Source organism: Aethalodelphis obliquidens, unplaced genomic scaffold (genome assembly GCF_003676395.1).
Source record: "Aethalodelphis obliquidens isolate GAN/ISIS:26980383/991018 unplaced genomic scaffold, ASM367639v1 scaffold50, whole genome shotgun sequence".
Taxonomy (NCBI): Eukaryota; Metazoa; Chordata; class Mammalia; order Artiodactyla; family Delphinidae; genus Aethalodelphis; species Aethalodelphis obliquidens.
In genome coordinates, this window is record NW_020837994.1 from 2,723,488 (window position 1) to 2,745,145 (window position 21,658).

Consider the following 21,658-nt stretch of genomic DNA (forward strand, 5'->3'; position numbering starts at 1 on the left):
TAGCACCTTGTGCTTTCCTTGCCTAAAATTCCTCACAGCTGTGTTTAATACTAGTTATCAGAATGCATGCTTAACACCATATCTGTTGTTGTACTGCTCACCCATGATGAACCGCGTCTGTCTTGCTCATAGCGGTAATCCAGGAACTTAAGTGAAGAGCCTGATCCTGAAGTGATTGCTCTCCTGGCCTCTAAAGTGCTGTGCATTTAGATTCCATGCTCATTTCTGAGTATAAATATTTAAAACTGCAGGACCTAATGGTTTACAAAACATGTTCACATCCACACAACCTGTGACATATAATACTGCCCATTTTCTGGAGGAGGAAATTGAAGCTCAGAGACTTGAAATAACTTCATCAAGTTTGCATAAATAGTAAATGGAAAGGCTGGGATTTGAACTGAGGTTTATCTGATGCCAAGACATTTGGTTGATCCACTGCACCATGGCTACCAGATCAGTATCAGTGATTATTATTTTTTTTTTAACATCTTTATTGGAGTATAATTGCTTTACAATGTTGTGTTAGTTTCTGCTGTATAACAAAGTGAATCAGCTATACCTATACATATATCTCCATATCCCCTCCCTCTTGTGTCTCCCTCCCACCCTCCCTATCCCACCCCTCTAGGTGGTCACAAAGCACCGAGCTGATCTCCCTGTGCTATGCAGCTGCTTCCCACTAGCTATCGATTTTACATTTGGTAGTGTATATATGTCCATGCCACTCTCTCACTTCGTCGCAGCTTACCCTCCCCCCTCCCGGTGTCCTCAAGTCCATTCTCTACGTCTGTGTCTTTATTCCTGTCCTGTCCCTAGGTTCTTCAGAACCATTTTTTTTTTTAAGATTCCATATATATGTGTTAGCATATGGTATTTGTTTTTCTTTTTCTGACTTACTTCACTCTGTATGACAGACTCTAGGTCCATCCACCTCACTACAAATAACTCAATTTCGTTTCTTTTTATGGCTGAGTAATATTCCATTGTATATATGTGCCTCATCTTCTTTATCCCTTCATCTATCAGTGATTATTAATTTCCCTTACATTCCTCACAATTTCTTCAGAACTCTTCCCTCTTCTATTGCCCCCAGCCCTAAACACCCTTCTGGTTAAAAGCACTCATGCTTCTGCCAGTGCAAGATCTTCTGCCTTTTCCTCCTTTTCCATCATCATCATCACCATCTTCCTCCTCCTCATGTATCTCCCTGCTATTAAAGTAGGAACAGACACAGAGTAAATCAGGATGTCTCAAACTGTGGACCTCACAGTCATATCCCCAGAGCTGAGCTCAGTGTCTTATACATAGGAAGTACTCAACAAATAGGAATTGAATTAAACTGAATGAATGAATTGAATAGAATCCATTCATTCACAAAGTAATACTCTCTACCAAAATTCCTCCGTCTAGGTAGAGATTAAGGTAGCACTCATAAAGTATCACCTTCTCACAAATGTTGTTTGAATTAGGACTATCAGGATGTGCTAAAAAGGCTCCCCAGAGAATGGTGTTAGATTAGATTCTTAGTAGCTAGAATCACCAAGCCTCTCTCCATTTCATAGCCAGCCTTTGGCCAGCTCTGGAGGAATGCTGGATCAGGCGCTTCTTCGAGGAGTCAGAACAAAACTCCCACGGCAGAGCTCTCTTCCATACTTTTCTTGGATGCTGAGTCCTAGGCAAGTGGATTACGTCCCTCTACAACTTTTAATACCACTATTTCCTTGTCTATTTCTTTTAAAGCCTGTTTCAGCACCTGGGGAAACCCCAAACAGATGGTCATAGCAGCCAGAGACTAATAATATTTCACAATGGAGACTCCTGTACCTTGTATCCTTGGTTGCTATGAGAGATGGGTTGGTTACCCATTATACATAAAGACAAAGAGACTCTCACACGTACATCAGTGCCCTGTTGCTTTTCAGTGGTAAGGAAGCAAGAGAGTGACTATGTCACTTGGGGAGAATAAATGATGTGCTTAACAAGGCATGGTCAAACCAAGTATTCTCAGGCACTCTGTTCAGGAGGTGATTGGCTACTTAAATACAGAGTCTGAACCTTGGTAGCACAATATTCCGTCCTCAGTGATATAGATCAGAGATTGGCAAACTATGGTCCATGGACCAAATTTGGTCCTCAACCTGCTTTTGTTCAGCCAGGAGCTAAGAACGGTTTTTGTAGATAAATGTTTGCAATCAATATGATGAAAAAGATCACTAATTTTGAACCCGATTTCAGCAAATGTTATTCCCCTAAAAAATCCATTCTTCGGGGCTTCCCTGGTGGCACAGTGGTTGAGAATCTGCCTGCTAATGCAGGGGACACGGGTTCGAGCCCTGGTCTGGGAGGATCCCACATGCCGCGGAGCAACTAGGACCGTGAGCCACAACTACTGAGCCTGCGCGTCTGGAGCCTGTGCTCCACAACAAGAGAGGCCGCGATAGTGAGAGGCCCGCGCACCGCGATGAAGAGTGGCCCCCGCTTGCCACAACTAGAGAAAGCCCTTGCACAGAAATGAAGACCCAACACAGCAAAAATAAATTAATTAATTAATAAACTCCTACCCCCAACATCTTTTTAAAAAAAAAATCCATTCTTCTCATTAGTAGACCCATATTGCAAAAGATTATTTTCTATTATTATTATTATATTTTGAATTTCATCAATAAAAATTTTGGGGAAACTTTTTCTTTCTAGTTATATAAGGTCCAGTAAAGCCTAAGATATTTACTATCTATCCCTTTACAGAAAATTTTCCGATCACTGGTCTAGACCTTTTCAGACTTGCCTCCTGCCGTATCATTCCTCACGCTGGGAACATTTGCCATATCTGAATAGCTGTGGTCCCCAAATGCACATCTAGTTCCACATGCTCCAGCTATCCCTTCTGCCGGCAGTGTGCCACCTCCCTGCCCACTGATAGTTTTGTCTACTGAAATCGGCTGATCCTTCAAAGTACAGCTCAGATGATACCCTCCTCTCTGAGGTCTTCCCTGATCCTTCAAGTCAGACTAACAACACTCACAGAAAATCTTTTATCTGAGCAGTTCATGGTTCTGTTCCCAGAAATACAGAATGTGTGCACACAGAAGGGCAAAATTACCTCTTTATATTAGCCAAGTGGTGCTCGAACCCACTGGGGAGATGGATGATGAGCATAGTTGTTGTTTACTGAGCACTCACTATGGGCTAAGCATTATGCTAAGTACTGCACATATATCATTCATTCAGTTGTTCAATTAAAACCTACTAAGCATCTCCTAAAGACCATGCACTAAGCTTGGTGCTTGGGGTGCAGTGGTAAATATTACAGGTAAGAGAGTCACAGACTTGGGCTTCCCTGGTGGCGCAGTGGTTGAGAGTCCGCCTGCCGATGCAGGGGACACGGGTTCGTGCCCCAGTCCGGGAAGATCCCACATGCCACGGAGTGGCTGGGCCCATGAGCCATGGCCGCTGAGCCTGCGCATCCGGAGCCTGTGCTCCGCAACGGGAGAGGCCACAGCAGTGAGAGGCCCGCGTACAGCAAAAAAAAAGAAAAGAGTCACAGACTTAACGAAATGTTAAGTCTTTCAACAACCTTGCAAGGTAGGTGTCATTGTCAACCAGGAAACAAAATCAGAGAAGAGAGGTTAAGCAACTTGACCAAAGACATACAGTTAATAAATGGTAAGCAGGATTTGAACGCAAAGCTCCAAATAAAGCTAGATATCTGGGAGGGGCTGGAATTACTATTAAGTATTGTATTCTTTTTTTTGTTTTTTTGTTTTGTTTTTTGCGGTACGCAGGAGAGGCTCCGGACGCGCAGGCTCAGCGGCCATGGCTCACGGGCCCAGCCGCTCCACGGCACGTGGGATCTTCCCGGACCGGGGCACGAACCCATGTCCCCTGCATCGGCAGGCGGACTCTCAACCACTGCGCCACCAGGGAAGCCCAAGTATTGTATTCTTAAAAGGCCTTCTTCATTCTTATCTTATTGGTAAAAACCTCTAGGAAGGAATATATAGTTCCTAATCTTTGCCTTCCCAGTGGAACTAACTCCATGCTTTTGACACACTGCACAGGTCAACAACTCCTCAGGAAGTGGTCCCTGATTCAGAATGAATCAGACCCCCCTTTCCTCTATATCCCCTCAATACCTTGTGCATATTTCTATTATTGTACTTGCTACCATTACTAGAATTTTCTTAATATGTTTCTCTCACTAGGAACTATGGAAACTTAATATGTTTCTCTCACTAGAAACTATAGTTTCTCTCACTAGACCAGGAACTCTTTTAGGACAGGTACTATGTAATTCATTTCTAAATCCCCAGGTTCTAGCAGAGTGCCTGATACAAGATGTGGCAGATGTTAAATGAATGAATCAATGAAAGACTTTTATTGGTAACCCACTCTGTTCTGTTCTCTCAGTGATAACAAAAGTGGGCAGCACTTACTGATGGGCATGCACTCCTAAAAGCATTAGCTCCCTCCACCTTCATCATGACTCTATGAACTCACTACTGTAATTATCTCCTTTTATTGATGAGAAATATGAAGGCTTTCTCAAGGTCACACAGATTTTTAGTTAGAGAGAGATGATTCAAACCCAGTTTTAGTGGTTACCAAATCCTTTACTGGCCACCAGGACACTGCCCAGGACTCATACAACCGTCTCTTCCATGAATCTTCCAACAGGATTAACCAGCCCTTGTTGTGGCCCTTGAGAACTCTGGCCCTGATTAAACCTCACTAGGCCCTGCCTGGTACTTATGATACTTGCATCCATGTTACCTCCGCCACAAGACAGCAAGCCCCTGTATGGGGGACCGTGTGCTCTGCACCTTGAATCCTCATAGCCCACAGCCCCAGCCGTTGCATGCTCCTAAGATGATGCACTGAACTTGAAATAAAAATGATATTAAGCCCACTACATTATTATTATGCTATTATGATCAAATAAATCCAACCTAATTCCCTGCTTTTATAGCATAAGCCTCTTTCACAATGGACTAAAAGCCCCGAAGCATAGGAAGGATTTAGAAAGAAGATGGAAGGTGGGCAGGAGGGAAAATTGTGAGCAAAATCCAGCCATGGTGACGTGTGGAGCTTGTCATGGCTCAGCTCAGCCTGTGATTTGGCTAGATCACCCACTGGGGACCCTGAGGTTTTAAGGTACAACCAGAACTGAGAATCTGCAGGAAAAAGCATCAGGTGTTGTGAAGGGAGCAGTGGGAAAAAATGCTGGATGCACCAGGTAGGTCAGATCCCGGAAAGCCTTGACCACAGGCTGAGCCGCCAAGGCCTTGCCCTGGAAGGGAAGGGGATCCATGGAGAGTTCAGACAAGGAATAGTGAAACCATCCACCCCTCTCCCCATGCAGAACCAGGTGGTGAAGGAGGATGGCGTGGGCTTAGGAGAGTGGGAGTTGGGGGGCAGGTAGCAGCCCTCCCAGGAATGGCATGTTGAACTGCGGGGACATGGCAGGGGTCGGCTTGAGCCCACGAGTGAGACACAGCTGGAGGCCGGAATGAGGAGAACCAGGTTCCTGAGCCAGCCCAGTCACCGACTGGTTGTGTGACCTCAGTCCCCAGACCTCCCTGACTCTATTCTTCATCTTTAAAGAGAGAGATGTTTACCTTAAAAGAGATAAAGTCTAAATAAAAAAATATGTTAAAGCAATTGGCATTGTGCACTCAGCAAATGAGGCTGAAGCTCACTTATGTCTCTGTTCTAACGTTCTGCTCTTCTGCTTTCTGCCATTGTCTATCTTTCGCCCATTATCACAGTTTAATAGAGAACAATTCTTAGGGGCCAAGAAGATTGCAAAAAGGCACTCTAGGATGTGCCACAACATGGGCCAGCTTTTTGAAGTCATTGCACAAAGTAGACAGTGACCACAAGCAACAGCACAGTGGAGGCACTTATGGTGGCTTTTGTGGTTTGGGGCTTGGGTCCTATTTTCCTACCGAAAGAGGTTCCATCAGGCTTGTTCCTGCAAAGCCTCTTCATTCAGTTTGAAGAGAAACACACACTGACAATGGACTATGCCGGGATAGGGAGGATGGAGAAGACTACTATTATGTTATACATGTGTGGATAGCTTTTGTGGGACTCTGGCGGGCCTATGCTCTCGCTCTCGGATGGGAACAACACAGACACACATGCTCCTTCCTCGCCTGACTCTTCTTCTGCTCATCCCTGATATGTTGGGGAGGCTGGGCTGTGGCCGCAGCATGTTATTCTTCTCACTCTCTTTCTTCCCACCCTCCCGGACTCCTACGGGTTTGATCCTCACTGACAACTCAATATCCAGATATTTCTTTTCTGTTCTGCCTTTTCTCCTGAGCATCAAACTTATATCTCCGTTTACTTAGTTTGTAATTTGTTTCTTATTTTTTGTGGAGTTATAACAAACAGAATAAAGCCCATAAATCTTAATTGTCCGTATGTATAGACCCACATGACCACCATCCAGATCAAGAGATAGAACATTTCCAACATCTTGGTCAATTACACCCCCCCGACACCACCCCCAGAGATCATCACTATTCTGACATCCATCACCATCACTTACCTTTGCCTGTTTTTGAAATTTCATATAAATGGAATCATTCGGTAAGTACACTTATATCTGGTTTCATTCACTCATCATTATGTCTGTAAGATCTATCCATATTAGTGAGTATTTCAGTAACTTTCTTTTTCTGCTATGTAACAGTGGATCTCAACCAGTGGCAATTTTGGCACACCCAGAGGGCTTTTGGCGATGTCTGGAAAGATTTTTGATTGTCACAACTTGGAGGGGGATAATGTGGGGAACGCTATTGGCAAGGCTTGGAAAGAGGCCAGGGATGATGCCAAACACCCTACAGTGCACAAGACAGCTCCTCACAACAAAGAATTATCTGGTCCAAAATGTCAGTAGTGCCGAGATTGAGAAACCCTGTGTATTCGTTTGCTATAGCTGCTCTAACAAATTACCACAAACTGAATGGCTTAAAACCACATGAATGTATTCCCTTATAGTTCTGTAGTTAAGAGTCAGAAATGGGTCTCACTGGCTAGAATCATGGTGTCAGCAGAAGCAAAGTGTTCCTTCTGAAGGCTCTGGGAAGAATCCATTTCCTTGTCTTTTCCAGCTTCTTAGAAGCTGGTGCATTCCTTGGTGCATGTCACACTTCCATCTTCAAAGCCAACAATGGCTGGCCAAGTCTTTATTACACTGCATCACTGTGACACTGCCTCTTTCACTTATAAGGGTCCCTGCGATTACAATGGGCCCATCTGGATAATCCAGGATACTCATCCCACCTCAAGAGCCTCAACTTAATGACATCTGCAAAGTCCCTTTTGCTTTGTAACATAACATATTCACAGGTTCCAGGAATTAGGATGTGGACATTCTGGAGTGGGGGAAGGGCACCATGATTCTGTCTACCACACCCTACCAGGAGACAGTCCACTGTATGAATATACCACAGTGTATTTCTCCTATTGTGGATGGACATTTGGGTTGATTTTACTTTCTAGCTATTATTAACAAAGCTGCTACACGTTCTTGTACAAGGCTTCTGCACTCATTTTTGCTAGGTATATACTCAAGAGTGCAATTGCTGGGTCATAGAGTAAACATATGTTTAACTTGAATAGATAATGCTGAAGAGTTGTATGAGGTGACTGTAGCAATTTACACCCTTTACCAGCAGTGTGGGTTTCTATTTTCATTTTCTATTGAACACCTCCATGTAGTCTTTCTAAAGACACCTCAAATTCAACTTATCCAAAACTCTGCTATCTAGCTCAGTGAATGACTGTTTCCCCAGACATCCAAAGCATCTAAAGGAAACATCTAGACTCTTCCCTCTCCCTTTCTGCCGACTTTCAATTAGCCTTATGTTATTCTGTACCATCAGTGCTTGTTTACATCCTTTCGTGGCTGGAGGTCTTCATCATCTCTCACCTAGACCACAGCTTCCTTTCTGGATTCCATGCTCCCAGTCTAATCCCCTCCAATCCACCCTTCCCACTGCTGCCAAAGTCACCTTTGCTAAAAACCAAAACCTAATCCTCCTTCTTCATTTGCTTATAGGATGAAGGAGCTGGCCCAGCCTACCTACCTGGTCCACCTCTCGCCATTCTAGCCTCATCCAATGAGACCTCTACGTTTTACCTGCACAGAACTGCTGACAATTTCTCTTCTGTACTTTTACTCAGACTGAGCCCTTCCCCATGTAATGCCCATTCATCTTTGAAGATTCAGCCTACCAGTCCCTTCTCTACTGAACCCTTTCCCTGATAACCCTCAAATCAAGTAGACTTAGCCTCTCTCTCCTCTGCGCCCCACCAAACCCTGCATAGACTTTTTGTTAGGAAACCTATAACTTTTCAGCTCACCTGTCTCTCCCTAATAAACATAAGTCTTCCAAGAGCAAGGACTACTTTGTCTTCCTAGGAATTAGCCAGATATAGAGCAGACACTAATCAATATTCAGTGGATTGAAAATGGTTTGAGACAATACATGTTAGTATGACGTGGAGGAAGTGCCCTGTGTAGAGAGAGATTAGTGTTAGACAAAGTCTGTGCCTTCAACAGTTTTAAAACCTAAAGACAGACAAGAGGCCTTGGGGGTCCTCAGCTCTAACAGGGAAGTAACAGTACCACTTCTTCAGAGCTACTATAAAGATTACAGGCGAAAATGCGTCTAAAGTTTCTAGCAGCCTGCCAGGCATATAGGAGGCACTTGATTAAGTACTACTATTGTTTCTAACGGTGAAAACTAGCATCTTTAGTGAACATCGAGAGAATTTTTAGTTTGCTGGTCACGGTCCATTTGCAGTTTTCTTCATTTGGCGGAGAATTAGAAGCTCACCTGTCTAGATGTCTACAACTGACCTAATTTGAAAAGCCAAAGCTGCATTGATTACAGAGATGGCTCTTAATCCCAGTGGACATGGTTGGATTCTTTTAGTTTTATATCCTGGACACAGTGATTCTTTGTGATTATAGATTTAGAACTATCACTGGCTTGACTTTTTTTGAAAGTTCATAGATGCATTAGATGCCATTTTTTTCTAGGACAGCAACCAAGGATTAATTGTGCGTATCTTATCTCCTCTCCTCTTTGTGGGTTAGTTTCAGTAACATTATATCTAACTGCTCAAGGTCAACCAATGATCTAGAAAAATGCTTTGCACACAGTAATTCCTCAGTAAAAATTTCCAGGGCAGCATAAGGCTTTGCTGAGTTAGGTGCCCAATGTGGTTTCCATGATTAGTCTCTCTCCTGCTTTTCTTCCCTCCCTTCCGATCACTCTTTTGTCTTTTTCATGGTTATCCCTTCTGCTGTCAGTACCCCAAATACATGTATCCCTCAGGGCTCCACTCTCTGATGGCTAATTTTCTCCACTTCCTCTCTAGGGATGATTTCACCTCCTCCCATGGCTTTAATAATATCCATAGGGCTTCCCTGGTGGCGCAGTGGTTGAGAATCTGCCTGCTTATGCAGGGGACACGGGTTCGAGCCCTGGTCTGGGCGGATCCCACATGCCGCGGAGAAACTAGGACCATGAGCCACAACTACTGAGCCTGCGCGTCTGGAGCCTGTGCTCCGCAACAAGAGAGGCCGCGATAGTGAGAGGCCCGTGCACCGCGATGAAGAGTGGCTCCCGCTTGCCACAACTAGAGAAAGCCCTCACGCAGAAACGAAGACCCAACACAGCAAAAATAAATAAATTAATTAATAAACTCCTATCCCCAACATCTTCTTAAAAAAAATAAAAATAAAATAATAATAATATCCACAGGATGTTTCAAATCACAGCCCGGATCTCTCTCTATACTTCAGATCCATTTACTCAGCTGCCCCTTGAAATTTCTTGTCAGATATCTCATAGACAACTCAAATTCTAGATACTAAAATTAAGCTCAACTTCCACTCCTGACTTTCTTCTCCTCTACATTCATCATAGAATTCTAAATAAAAGTCTGTTGCTTTTTTTTAATAATATCTTTATTGGAGTATAATTGCTTTACAACGTTGTGTTAGTTTCTGCTGTACGACAAAGTGAATCAGCTATATGTATATATATATCCCCATACCCCCTCCCTCTTGAGCCTCCCTCCCACCCTCCCTATCCCATCCCTCTGTTCCAATGACTAGGACCACTACCAGTTAATTACCCAAACCAGAAAAGAGTTATCCTGGATTTACCCTCTTCCTTGCATCTCAACTGGTCATTACGATCTGTTTTTCAGTAACTGTATGTACTATGTTATAAATCTCCAGTCCCACAGCCTCAGTTCAGGCTTTATCGTTGTCCCTGGATTATTCCAGTAGGCTCGTTACTGAAAGGCCACCCTTTCTCTAACCTCCCCTGGTCACCGGTCAGTGGGACATTAATAAAATTTAAATCATATTAAACTATCATGTAGTTCCTCTACCTAGATTCCTTCAGTGACTCATTTCTTTAAAAAAAAAAAAATCCAAACTCCTCAGCCAGGGATATAAAACTGTTCCTAACATGACCTATGCCTACCTCTCAGAGCATAAAAGGTAAAGGAATAGTAAAAATAAGAGCAAAACTTACTGAAAAGGGAGATGATCGACAAAACCAAAATTTGATTCTTTGAAAAGACTAAGCAAACCTCAATAAGACAATTATGAAAAAAAGAGACAAGGTACCAATTAATATTAAGTATGAAAGGGGATGTAACTGCAGATAAGTAGAGATGATTTTAAAATCCACAAGATAGTGCTATGGTGACTCTTACGTCAATAAATTTAAAAATTAAAAAAAAATTATAACATTTCCTAGAAAAATGTAAATTACTAAAATTGGCTCAAGAAGAAATACAAAAGCTGAATAAATGAATAACTATTAAAGACATCAAACTGGTAGTTAAAAACTAGTCTCTTCATGAAAAAGACACCAGGTATAGAGAGCTTTACAGGAGACTCTTATCAGATATTTGAGGAGGAGTACTTGTTATAAGAATTGTTCCAAATAACTGAAAAAGAGCAAAATCTAACTATCTAACTTTATAGACATAACCATGATTCCAATACTGTACCCGACTGATATAAAAAAGGAAAAAATTTTAGACTAATTTCACTTATGAATAGATATGCAAACATTTCAAATAAAAAGTAGCAAAAGAATTCAGCACCATAAACTATATTTTTAAGTAAGATTTATCCTAGGAATGGAAAGATGGTTCAGTATCAGAAAAATCTATTAGCAGATTAAAAATAAAAAGCATAAGACTTTCTCAGTTGATGTCAAAAAAATCATTTAATAAAATTCAATACCAACTAATAAGAACCTGCTGTATAAAAAGTAAATAAAATGGAATTCAAAAAAAAATTCAATACCAATCCACATCTTTAGAAACCCCTAACAAACTAGTATAAAGACAAGTTTCTTAACCTGATATGACGCTATATTATAATGACACAGAGCAATCCTCATTCTTAATGATGAAACTTAAGAAGCATTCCCATGTCTCAAGACAAAGAAGGCTATTATCAAAACTATATGGAGGGACTTCCCTGGTGGTGCAATGGTTAAGAATCTGCCTGCCAATGCAGGGGACACGAGTTCAAGCCCTAGTCCGGGAAGATCCCACATGCTGCGGAGCAACAAAGGCCGTGCAGGAAATGCAAATCAACACTACAAAGAGGTAGTGAGCCTGTGCTCTAGAGCCTGCGAGCCACAACTGCTGAACTAGAGCCCGTGCTCTGTAACAAGAGAAGCCACCACAATGAGAAGCCCACGCACCCCAATGAAGTGTAGCCCCCGCTCTCAGCAACTAGAGAAAGCCCGTGCAGCAACAAAGACCCAATGCAGCCAGAAAGAAAGAAAGAAAAAGCATTAAAAAAAAAAAACTATATGGATATCCTCACCAGTGTAGCAATATACATACACACAAAAATATATGAATATCAGAATGAAGACAATAAACTGGTATTTGCTAAAAGTATACATTATCTCCACAGACAGTCCAAGAGAATCTACAAACAAAATTAGAGTGTGGTAAAGTTGTTGAATACAATAAAAACATATAAAAATTAATACATATGAGCAATAACAAATTAGAAAATGTAATAAGATATATGCTTGAAAATAGGAAAACTAATTTTAAATAGCTCAGAAAAAAAGATGATAGTATGGCATTAGCTCAGATTAATGGAATAGAACAGAGATCTCAGAAATATATTCAAGCATATGCGACCCTTATGTGATAGAAGAGATATCAGTGGGGATATTAATGGGGAAAAGTTGAACTGTTAAAAAGGGTATTGGGGGCTTCCCTGGTGGCGCACTGGTTGAGAGTCCGCCTGCTGATGCAGGGGACACGGGTTCGTGCCCTGGTCCAGGAAGATCCCACATGCCGCGGAGCGGCTGGGCCCATGAGCCATGGACGCTGAGCCTGCGCGTCCGGAGCCTGTGCTCCGCAACGGGAGAGGCCACGGCGGTGAGAGGCCCGCGTACCGCAAAAAAAAAAAAAAAAAAGGGTATTGGGATAAATGACTTTCCATACGGGAAAAAGGAAAATCAGTTCCCTGCCTCATTCCATACATAAAGTTAAATCCAATTATATTACTAGAGGCTTAAATATAGAAAAATAAAACTTAAAAACTATTGTGTGTGTATGTGATTTTTGTGGAGAAAATTACAAAATGTAAGTGAAGGACAAAAAGACAAATAAATGGCAAGCAATACCACGTTCGTATATGGGAAAACTCAATACCTTAAAGATAGCAAATCTTCCCAAGCGGTGTCTTCACAAGCAAGTCTGAAGTTAACCTGCATAAAAATTACCTAGAGTGCTTCTTAAAATATAGATTCTTAGGCTCCATTTTAAAAGTACTGAATCAGCACGTCTGAGGATGAGGCCCGGGAATCTGCATTTTAGAAAGCTCTCCAGATGATTTTTTTTGTGTACTAAATTTTGAGAACCTCCGTCTTAAGGGAAGAGGTCATAACCTGAATTGCACATGAGAATTATCTGGCGCAGTTTGAAAAGATTCACATGCGCAGGCTATACCCCAGACCAATTAAATCAGAATCTCTGGACAAGGCAGCTATGTAACAGCATTTTTTTTTTTTTTTTTTTTTTGCGGTACGCGGGCCTCTCACTGCCGTGGCCTCTCCTGTTGCGGAGCACAGCCTCCGGACGCGCAGGCTCAGCGGCCATGGCTCACGGGCCCAGCTGCTCCGCGGCATGTGGAATCTTCCAGGACCGGGGCACGAACCCATGTCCCCTGCACCGGCAGACGGACTCTCAACCACTGCGCCACCAGGGAAGCCCTGTAACAGCATTTTTAAAGTTCTCCAGTGAGTCCATTGTACAGCCAAGGTTGGGGACCACTGCCCTGGGTGAAGGTGCACCTCGAGTCAGGTCTGTAGGGTTTGCTGCCCTTCCCCATTTGAACATCTACTTCTAGTGCTAACCCAGTAGGAATCCCCCTTTATTTTGATTAAGGAAAACACAATTTCTTTACATAGGGTTATCACTTTTTGGTATCTCCAGTATCCTGTCTGATACATTGCAGGGGCTTGGTGGTCATTTTCCAAAATTAATTCAGCTAAATGAAACTGAATGAAATGAATCGATATGTAGGTGAATAAATTTTTCATCTAACTTTAAAACTTTCACTGGTTTCAACAAATCTATATGATAGTTAGGCACAATGTTACACTGTGAGAGGTACAGAGAGGAACAAAATACAGCCCTTCCCTTCAAGTGTTCCTATCTGGTAGGGGAGGCAGACAGAGGCAAAAGTATCTTACAGTCAAGCAGACAATGACAAGTGTACAGAATACGAAAGGGGAATAAGAGAAAAATTAGTCCTGCGTGGCAGGACCTGGAAGGCGTTGTTGAAGACTAGTATCTGAGATTGGCCTTGAAGTATGGCTGGGATTTAGTTAGGAAGATCCTAGGGAAACGGGCAGTTGCCCTGTAGGCACAGGGCAGTTCTGTATAGCATAAGCTAAGTCAGATGGGCCTTTCTCTAACCTTTATGGAAGACTGCAGGGTAGATAGGAAAGGCTCTTTTTCTTTCTGATTTCCTTGTTACCGCTCTCATTTTTCAAGTACTATTTTGCCTCTGGTTTATTAATTCTACCTCCTGGTGCCCCAGCTGATTTCTTCCAGGAAAAGTTGCTCATTAGCATTTCTATGGGGAGCACCTGCTACCCTATCTATCACTCTTAACCGACGGGCTGGGGCAATGGGGTTGGCTGAGAGAGGAATTTTAATTCCCTCCTATGACTCATCTGTTTCCTAACTGAGAATGCTAGGTCTAAAGTCACAAATAGCTGCGCAGTAAAATCCATCCTTAACATTAAAAATAACAAAGACATGTTTCTCAATTTTATAATGTCATTTATGTCATACGAATGTATTGAAAATCAACTTCATGATTGAGAATAATTCTAAAGATACCTCAGATACCGCTTGAATGCAAAAAGTCTCAGGCTAGTGTGGATAGGTTATGAATTAAATGAACTGTTGAACAGGGAAGGTTTCTCAAAACCATAGCGTCAAAGGACATTTGATGTTATCTACTGATTGTACATTGCAGGAGGAAACCAAATAGCATGTATATGACTCTGGATGCTGAATATATATTTTATATTATGTACCAATATATCAAGCTGATGGGTTGTATATCCTTTCTCTATTTAAGCAAACTGCTCACACTGATGTTACATGACAGATGTCATTTGTAAAGCCCATGAGATGAACCAGTCACCATGGTGTAAACCACCATGATTTATGTAGAGCGGCAGTAGAAAAGGATTTGTCAGATTATCAGTGAAATGTAGCCCAGCTTGGCTTCTAAGGTGATGTAAGGCTCATCTACAGAAGACATGGAACATACTTAAATTCAGGAGATATTTAGAATCCTAGCAAGGAAAAGGATGTGAGAGAATAGGGGGGAAGAAACAATCAATGTTCCAGATAAGCCTATAATTTCCAGGCATTTTTTTCTTTATTGTATACTTAATTAATTGATTATCTTATTTCTTCATATCTACTTTCACCCAAAGTGCATTTCCCTATTATTAGTTAATTTTTCTTCTGGAACAAAAAATAATGTTAAATTTCACATCAAATTTGTCAAGTACTTAAATTGTCCATTAAAGAAATTGATGTTTCTTAGCAATACTCATTCTCTTAGTGCTTCAAAACCCTTCTGATGATACAGCAAAATGGAACGGCTGATCCCAAAGTCATATGCATAATTAAATTTTACAGAAGACTCAAATTAGAAAAAAATGTTTTTTGAGGTACACAGAGATTTTTCTTGACAGGTTGATGAAATTCTGATAGCTATGAAAAATAATCATTCTTACCAGCTGCAAGAGCATAGCCTGCCCCTATTCAATCAAATCACTTGCAGGATGTGTGTAATTCTAACTGTAAAGCATGACATGCTTACTGCACAGTTAAGGTGTTGTTTGGGAGGAAAGAGCCTACACAGAACAAAGGTACAACCCAAAATATTTGGAGTGAGTTGTGTCTGAAGGGTGGTTTACGCCCTGACTGAACCATCATTTACAAACAAAGCAAGTCCTACCAGCCTGGAAACATAAACTGAGTAGGATCATCAAATGAGATTTGAGAATCTGGATCTCTCTTGATTGGCATTGACTGTATTGAGGTGAGGAGAGGTAGATTCTGTCTGGTAGGTGGTAAGGTTCCACCTGCCGCAGGGTGGTAGACTGCGAGTAGGATGATGAAGAGGCCAGTCCAGAAATCTGTGATGTTAGGCCAACCTTAGGGTTCTTAGGGAACAAAGGTAGGGCCTTGTAAACAACAAAGCCATGACAGAGTCATAAGACTGTATCCTGGCTTTGTTTTTTTATTCCCCTTGCTTATTTGTTTCCTTTCTTTTCTTTTTGATTCTCCTTGGTAACAGCATAAAGATTTTGTGAAAATTCCACCTTCTCATAGCTAGAACCAAGGAAAAGGATCCATGTCCTTGCCTGACCCAGAGCTTTAAAAGGAAGTGGTGTATTCCTGGGGGACCAGTGTGGTCATGATAACAAGACACCAAGAGACAAATGCCAGGTGGGAGGTAGAATTCAGGAAGAAGGAATAGGGGCCAATTGATTAACTGCCCCTTTTCATTGGGAAATGCTTTCCAGAGGTAATACCTGAGTGGGGGGCAGATTTTGCCTTAACAAGAGAGGATGTCTATCAATGCTATTCTTCCTCAGCATAAGAGGGAGTGTTTGTCATATTTAATGGAGAAGGACATCAGTCTGATGAGGCTATATATACGGTCCTGGCAAAAGACACTAACTCTGCAGTCCTCCTGTCCACACCCTCCTGCAGGAAGGAGGCAACTGGCTGTGGCATTGATGAAGGACCCCATAAGCCACATTTTGAACACCTCTAGCTCAATTACTCATCGTGTACATCTTCTTCCCCAGAGACCCCAAACCCAATGCCACATATTCAGAGTCAACAGTGATCTGTCAGCTAATTGTTTCCATTTGAAACATAAGGGCAGGACTGAAAGCTAAGCATTCAGAAATACATATTAAATGAATGAAGGGTGAGAAAGCAGACTGGAAGGACTGAGGCTGCAGCAGAGGGAGAATTCTAGAAAAAGAGAGAGAGAGAAAGAGAATGAATGAATAAAAATGCTCTGTGGAAGGCATTCATTTAAAGGGAATTTAAATGTGCTGAAGAGGGGGTTCTTGGTGGTAACAGAATGAGAACCACATTTGGCAAACATGAAAGGAAAGGAGATGCATTAATAGGGGAGAAGGCTGGAAGTGTCTGGGAAGTGGAAATCAAAATAATGAGGCATCATGTAGAAGGCTGGAATGGAACCAAGATGTACTAATTACCTACCATGTGCCAGGCATAATTCTCCTCCTGAATCATCTCATTTAATCTTCAAAATGTCTAGCACAGTGCTTAGCATATAGTAGGTGCTCAAAAATATGTTGAGTATTTAATATGAAATCAATACATGAGCAAACAATCTAAGTGAAGAATCTATTATCCATCACGTCTTACAGATAAGAACCCTAGGCCAAGAAATGTTAAGAAATTTGCCCAGTGAGTCACAGCTAGAGGTGTAAGGAATCTGCCTTCAGCATAAGTGGCTGAAAGAGGAGGGTGCTCTATAAGGGACCGGCAGGGAATCTAGAAAAGGGTGTGGTGCTTGGTGGTCTCCCAGGGATTGAGACAGAGGGGGTAAGAATGAAGGGCCAAGTGAACCGGGCTAGGGAGGAGGGGAAGGGGGAGAGATCACTCTTCTTTGGGGAGGATTGGCCATGCAGGAAGGCACGGAGGCCCTTGGGCGGCAGCTGAGCCAGCAACGGGCAGCATCCAGGCTAATGCAGCCAGTGAGTTGGGTGGGGCAGAATGGAAGCACAGCCAGTGAAGAAACTGCAAAGGTCTCTGTTGGGCAGGCAGGGACTCGGGTTGGGGCAGAGATGGGGAAAAGATGGCTGAAGTGGTTAAGTGAAAGACTTTGGCAAGATGGGATGGATAATACTAACAGCTTTCACAAAAGAAAGAGCCAAAGAGCAGTCGGCCAGGGCTGGGGAGGGGGAGAGGGTGTGTTCTGGGCTGGAGGGGGAGGATGACAGGGAGGCCTGCGATGCAGAGAATCTGTGGGAAAGGGTAAGGATGACCAGCCCCGTGGCCTGAGCTACGGGCTGCGTCTCACCTGTAAGAGCTGCTCACGGCACTCGCCACCTCCTCGCGGATTTGCCTGTTGAGGGCGTCGGCCGCCGCACGCCCCTTGCCCCCATCGGGGCCCGTGGCCTGGACCTGGGCCTGGGCTGCGGGCAGCAGCGTCTGCTCGTGCCCCAGCCCCTCGGCGCGACGCACCATCCAGGCGGGCCCAGGCTTCTTGCGTGTGTCGCGCTCTTCCGCACTGGTTGATCTTCCAGCCGCAAGGCCACCTGCTCCTCCAGGGGCCGCCTCCTGCTCCTGGGCCTCGGCGGCGGCCTGCACCGGCCAGCGCTCCTGGCTCTGCGGCCGGCGCTGAGGCGCCCCGAGCACAGGCGCCGCCGCCTGGGAGGACGTGGGGATATGCACCGGCTTGGGAATCCACGGGTGGTCCCCGCGTCGCGGCAGCGGCCAGGCGCGGAAGTCCTTCTGGTACTGGGTCTCGCGCTCAAAGGGCGCGTCCGAAGGCTGGTACTCGCTGCGCGGCCGGCAGCTCGGCTCCGGCCGCTGCACCTTCCAGGCGCGGTAGTCCTGCCGCATCACCGAGTCCGCGGGGCCCGCGCTGGAGGTGGAGCCGGAGCCGGAGCCCGGTCCCGGGCCGCTCCGGCCAGAGGTGGCCCCAACCTCGCGTTCGCCGCTAGGCCCCGGCGCCGGCCCTGTTGCCCGGGCAACCACATCCCCTTCGCCTTGGGCCGGCTGCGTTTCTATGGCGACCGCGCGCGCCGAGGGGGGCGCGGGCGCCTGCTGTGCAGGCTGCGCCGGCTGCTGGTGCGGCGGCTGGGCGCCCGGGTGCTCGGTGGCCTCCGAGTACTTGGTGAAAACCAGCGGCACGGCGATGTCTGCCTTGTCCAGCTGGTTCCAGAAGCGGGCGATGCAGCAGGCGCGCGTGATGCACGGCCACGCCATGGTGCTCGCCTCAGAGCTAGTCCTCCCTCTTCTTGCTCGTTTCTAAAGCAAGTCCCTAATCTTCCTCAGCCCCCTGGCCCTCGTCCGGCCAATCTGGTTCTCACCGTGTTTTCCTTGGTGGCCTGAGCTACCGCCCCCTCCTACCTCAGAGAGCACCCGGGAAGGTTGCGTGGGCAGAGCTATCACTGAGAAAGTCCGTAAAGTCCCTCGATGCCCGGCTGTAAACGCCTCCGGGAGCCGCCGCACAGGTCTCGGGAGCGCGGTCTGCTGTAGGCTGCGCAGCGTGAGACACCGCGTCCCGGGTCCCCAGGCGAGGGCGTCTGGGACGCGCCCCTCCCTGCGGCTGCTGCGGCGCTCAGACCCCTGCCAAGCAAGGCAACGCGAGGCGAGGTGACTGCAGGCTTAAGCCATGGCGCAGAGGAAGGGCCGGGCAGTGTGGCCGCAGGGGCCGCGGACAAAGCTCTATCTTCTCCTTCCCGCCGGCGTCCAGTCGCAGCCGGCCACCTAGCAGGGCTCAGAGGAGATCACCTCTCGAGGAGACCGAGCATTGCTGCCGCCACCGCTGCTCCCAATGATGCTGCAGCCGCCGCCGCCGCCGCTGCTGTCTCTGCTGCGGGGAAGCGGCCCCACCCTTTTCTGCCGGTCAGTAGAGGGGGGGAAAAATCCAGGAAAGATGCTGAGAGATAGCGCGATGCAGAAAAAAAATCACCTGCTGTCGTCAGCGCGCGCTGCTGGGAACTCGCCCTCTCTCTTTTCCCTCCTCCCTCTGATCTGGCAGCTCCTCCCTCTTCAGTTCCTAGGCAACAACAAAATCTGGGGCCTAGGTAGGTTCAAGTACCAGGCTCCTTATGACTTGCTGTCCTTACACTGGTTGCTTCCCAACTGGGAGCTTCAGGCTCCTCTTCTGTGAAATAGGGTCAAACATGTGGGAAGGGGGGGGGGGATTCAGTTTAAAAATACGGAGGAAACCCCTAGTGAAATGTCTGTCCCAGAATATAGGTTTTTTAAAAAGGAAGTTCCTGTTATTGGCCAAAGTCTCTGGCCTGGATTTGAACCCCTTTGGCTGGCTTCTGATCCAAGCACTTGTCAGTCTTATCCACAGACCTTGCTCAGATGTGGGAAGAGGAACCTGCAGACTGATGGTACCTTAGCTGTTCCCTTCCTAGGGGACCCTTGGAGGAAGGGACGTCTTACAGCTTCCCAAGAACCATCCAATCCCTGTTCAGCCCAGGGGCCACACTGGAGGGGAGACAGTGAGAAGTAAATTCTTGAAAGGGGCCTAAGTGGGGAGGTCAGGGAGGGTGGGAAACAGCGAGATCGTGTCCTGGGAAAGGGTAGGCCTGACATGCAGTGGCTTTCTGCTGTATTCCTGACCCCTAGCCTTTGCTTTTCTTCTACCTGGGAGGCAGAAAAATTTTGGGGTCAGATGTTCCTGCTTTGGCTCTGATACTTCCTACCTGTGTCACTTGGACAAGTTGGGTCATCCCTGAACTTCAGTCTCCTCACCTATAGAATGGAGGAAATAACAGCTACCTCAAAGTGGTTTTGTGAAGATAGCTAAGGACTCAGAGCAGAAGCTATGAGTCAAATCAGATCCCAGAGGATTCAAATCCTGGCTTTTCATGCCTTAGCTCATGGCCATGGGCACATCACTGCAACTTTCTGACCTTTAGTTTCATCTTTGAATGGGGGTGCCAGCTCTCAACTCACAAGGTTGTTCTGAGAATTAAAATGAGATAATCACTAAAAGTGCTCACCACAATATCTGGAATCTACTAATGGCTCAATAAATGGTAGCTATTAGTATTCACAGGACCCACCCTGGGAAACCCATAGGTGGAGCTTCCCAAGCAGGCCAGGCACTTGGACACCTTTTCCAGGAAGACCTCTTGTTCTTCTGAGTACCTCCTTTTGGTATCTCCTTGCACTGTTTTCCACTCCCTACCCCTAGCTACATTCACTGGCCTACAGCTCTGTTTCTCTCCAATACAAACAGAGTTTTCAGCCTCAGTTAAGCTGGGGGCATTGGTATTTATGGGGGAAAAAGTCATTTATGTGTTTAGATTGGGAATTGATTGCAAAATACAGCTTTTCTTTTAAACCTTAGAATCAAACAGGATAGATAGCTCTAATTAGTCAATTGTCTGCTGAACTTCCTCCTACTTGGGTCTTGGCCTCTTGGTGATTTGATTTGAGTTCCACAAATAAAATGATGCCTGGCACTGTTTTCAGTCATGAGGAGATACATTTCTATAAACAAAATAATCTGATCTCACCCTTCCTCTCCCCAATTCTGCAGAACTCCCTGGGATTTGGCTTCTGTCTTTCCAATAATCATTTCCAAAGGTAAAAAAATGGACTAGCAATTGGAGTTGGAGGTCATTAAGAGTCATTGAGATTTTACCCTTCCTTAATTTAGATGCCCACTCTGTGCCTTGGGCACTGTGGAACACAGATGAATTCTAGCTCTGGGGGAGCCCTCAATTACAGGGGTGCATTATGAAAGGACTGGGAGATAGATACATAAATAAATAATTAGCAAATAGTATGGTCAGCATAAGAGAGGTCCATTCACAAGGTGCTGAATGAATGACTAACAACAGATGAGTAGGAACTCTCCTAGCAGAAGTGTAAGTAAGAGCGCTCCAGGCAACTTTACCATCAATATCACCTCCCCCATTTGGATTTTCTAAACACGTTCAATCGTACAACCTTCTTCAACCATACAATGGCTCAGTGGGATAGTCAAGTCTAATGGTTATCTGTTACGTGGCTTGCTTACATCAATTCTGATGATAACACCTCATTATTTGATTTTGGAGACTGCTCCTTTTCTAATTTCAGTCCATATGATTTGGGTGGGGTTAACCTACTCAGTCCACTTCCAGATGTGACTATGTGACCCACACCTGTTTGCCAGTCACTGCATCACGCTGGCCAAAGTGACTAGTTTACTGATTGACATGTGGTCCACATTGGACCAATTGGAGGAAATCCTAGACTTTAGCTGAAACTATCTGTAAAGAGCCACTCTCTTTTCTACTGAATTGCTACATGCGAGACCATG

The 21,658-nt window shown here is 44.8% G+C and overlaps 1 protein-coding gene across 1 annotated transcript in view; it reads right to left on the minus strand.

Annotated features, from left to right (window-relative positions):
* MAP6 (microtubule associated protein 6) overlaps positions 1–18,879 on the minus strand; it is a 79,190-nt gene extending 60,311 nt beyond the window's left edge. Inside the window, exon 1 of the mRNA XM_027083423.1 lies at positions 17,681–18,879. Coding sequence (XP_026939224.1) covers positions 17,681–18,591 — 911 coding nt within the window. The 5' untranslated portion in view covers positions 18,592–18,879. The remainder of the gene's footprint in view (positions 1–17,680) is intronic.
* Between the last annotated feature and the right edge of the window lie 2,779 nt (positions 18,880–21,658).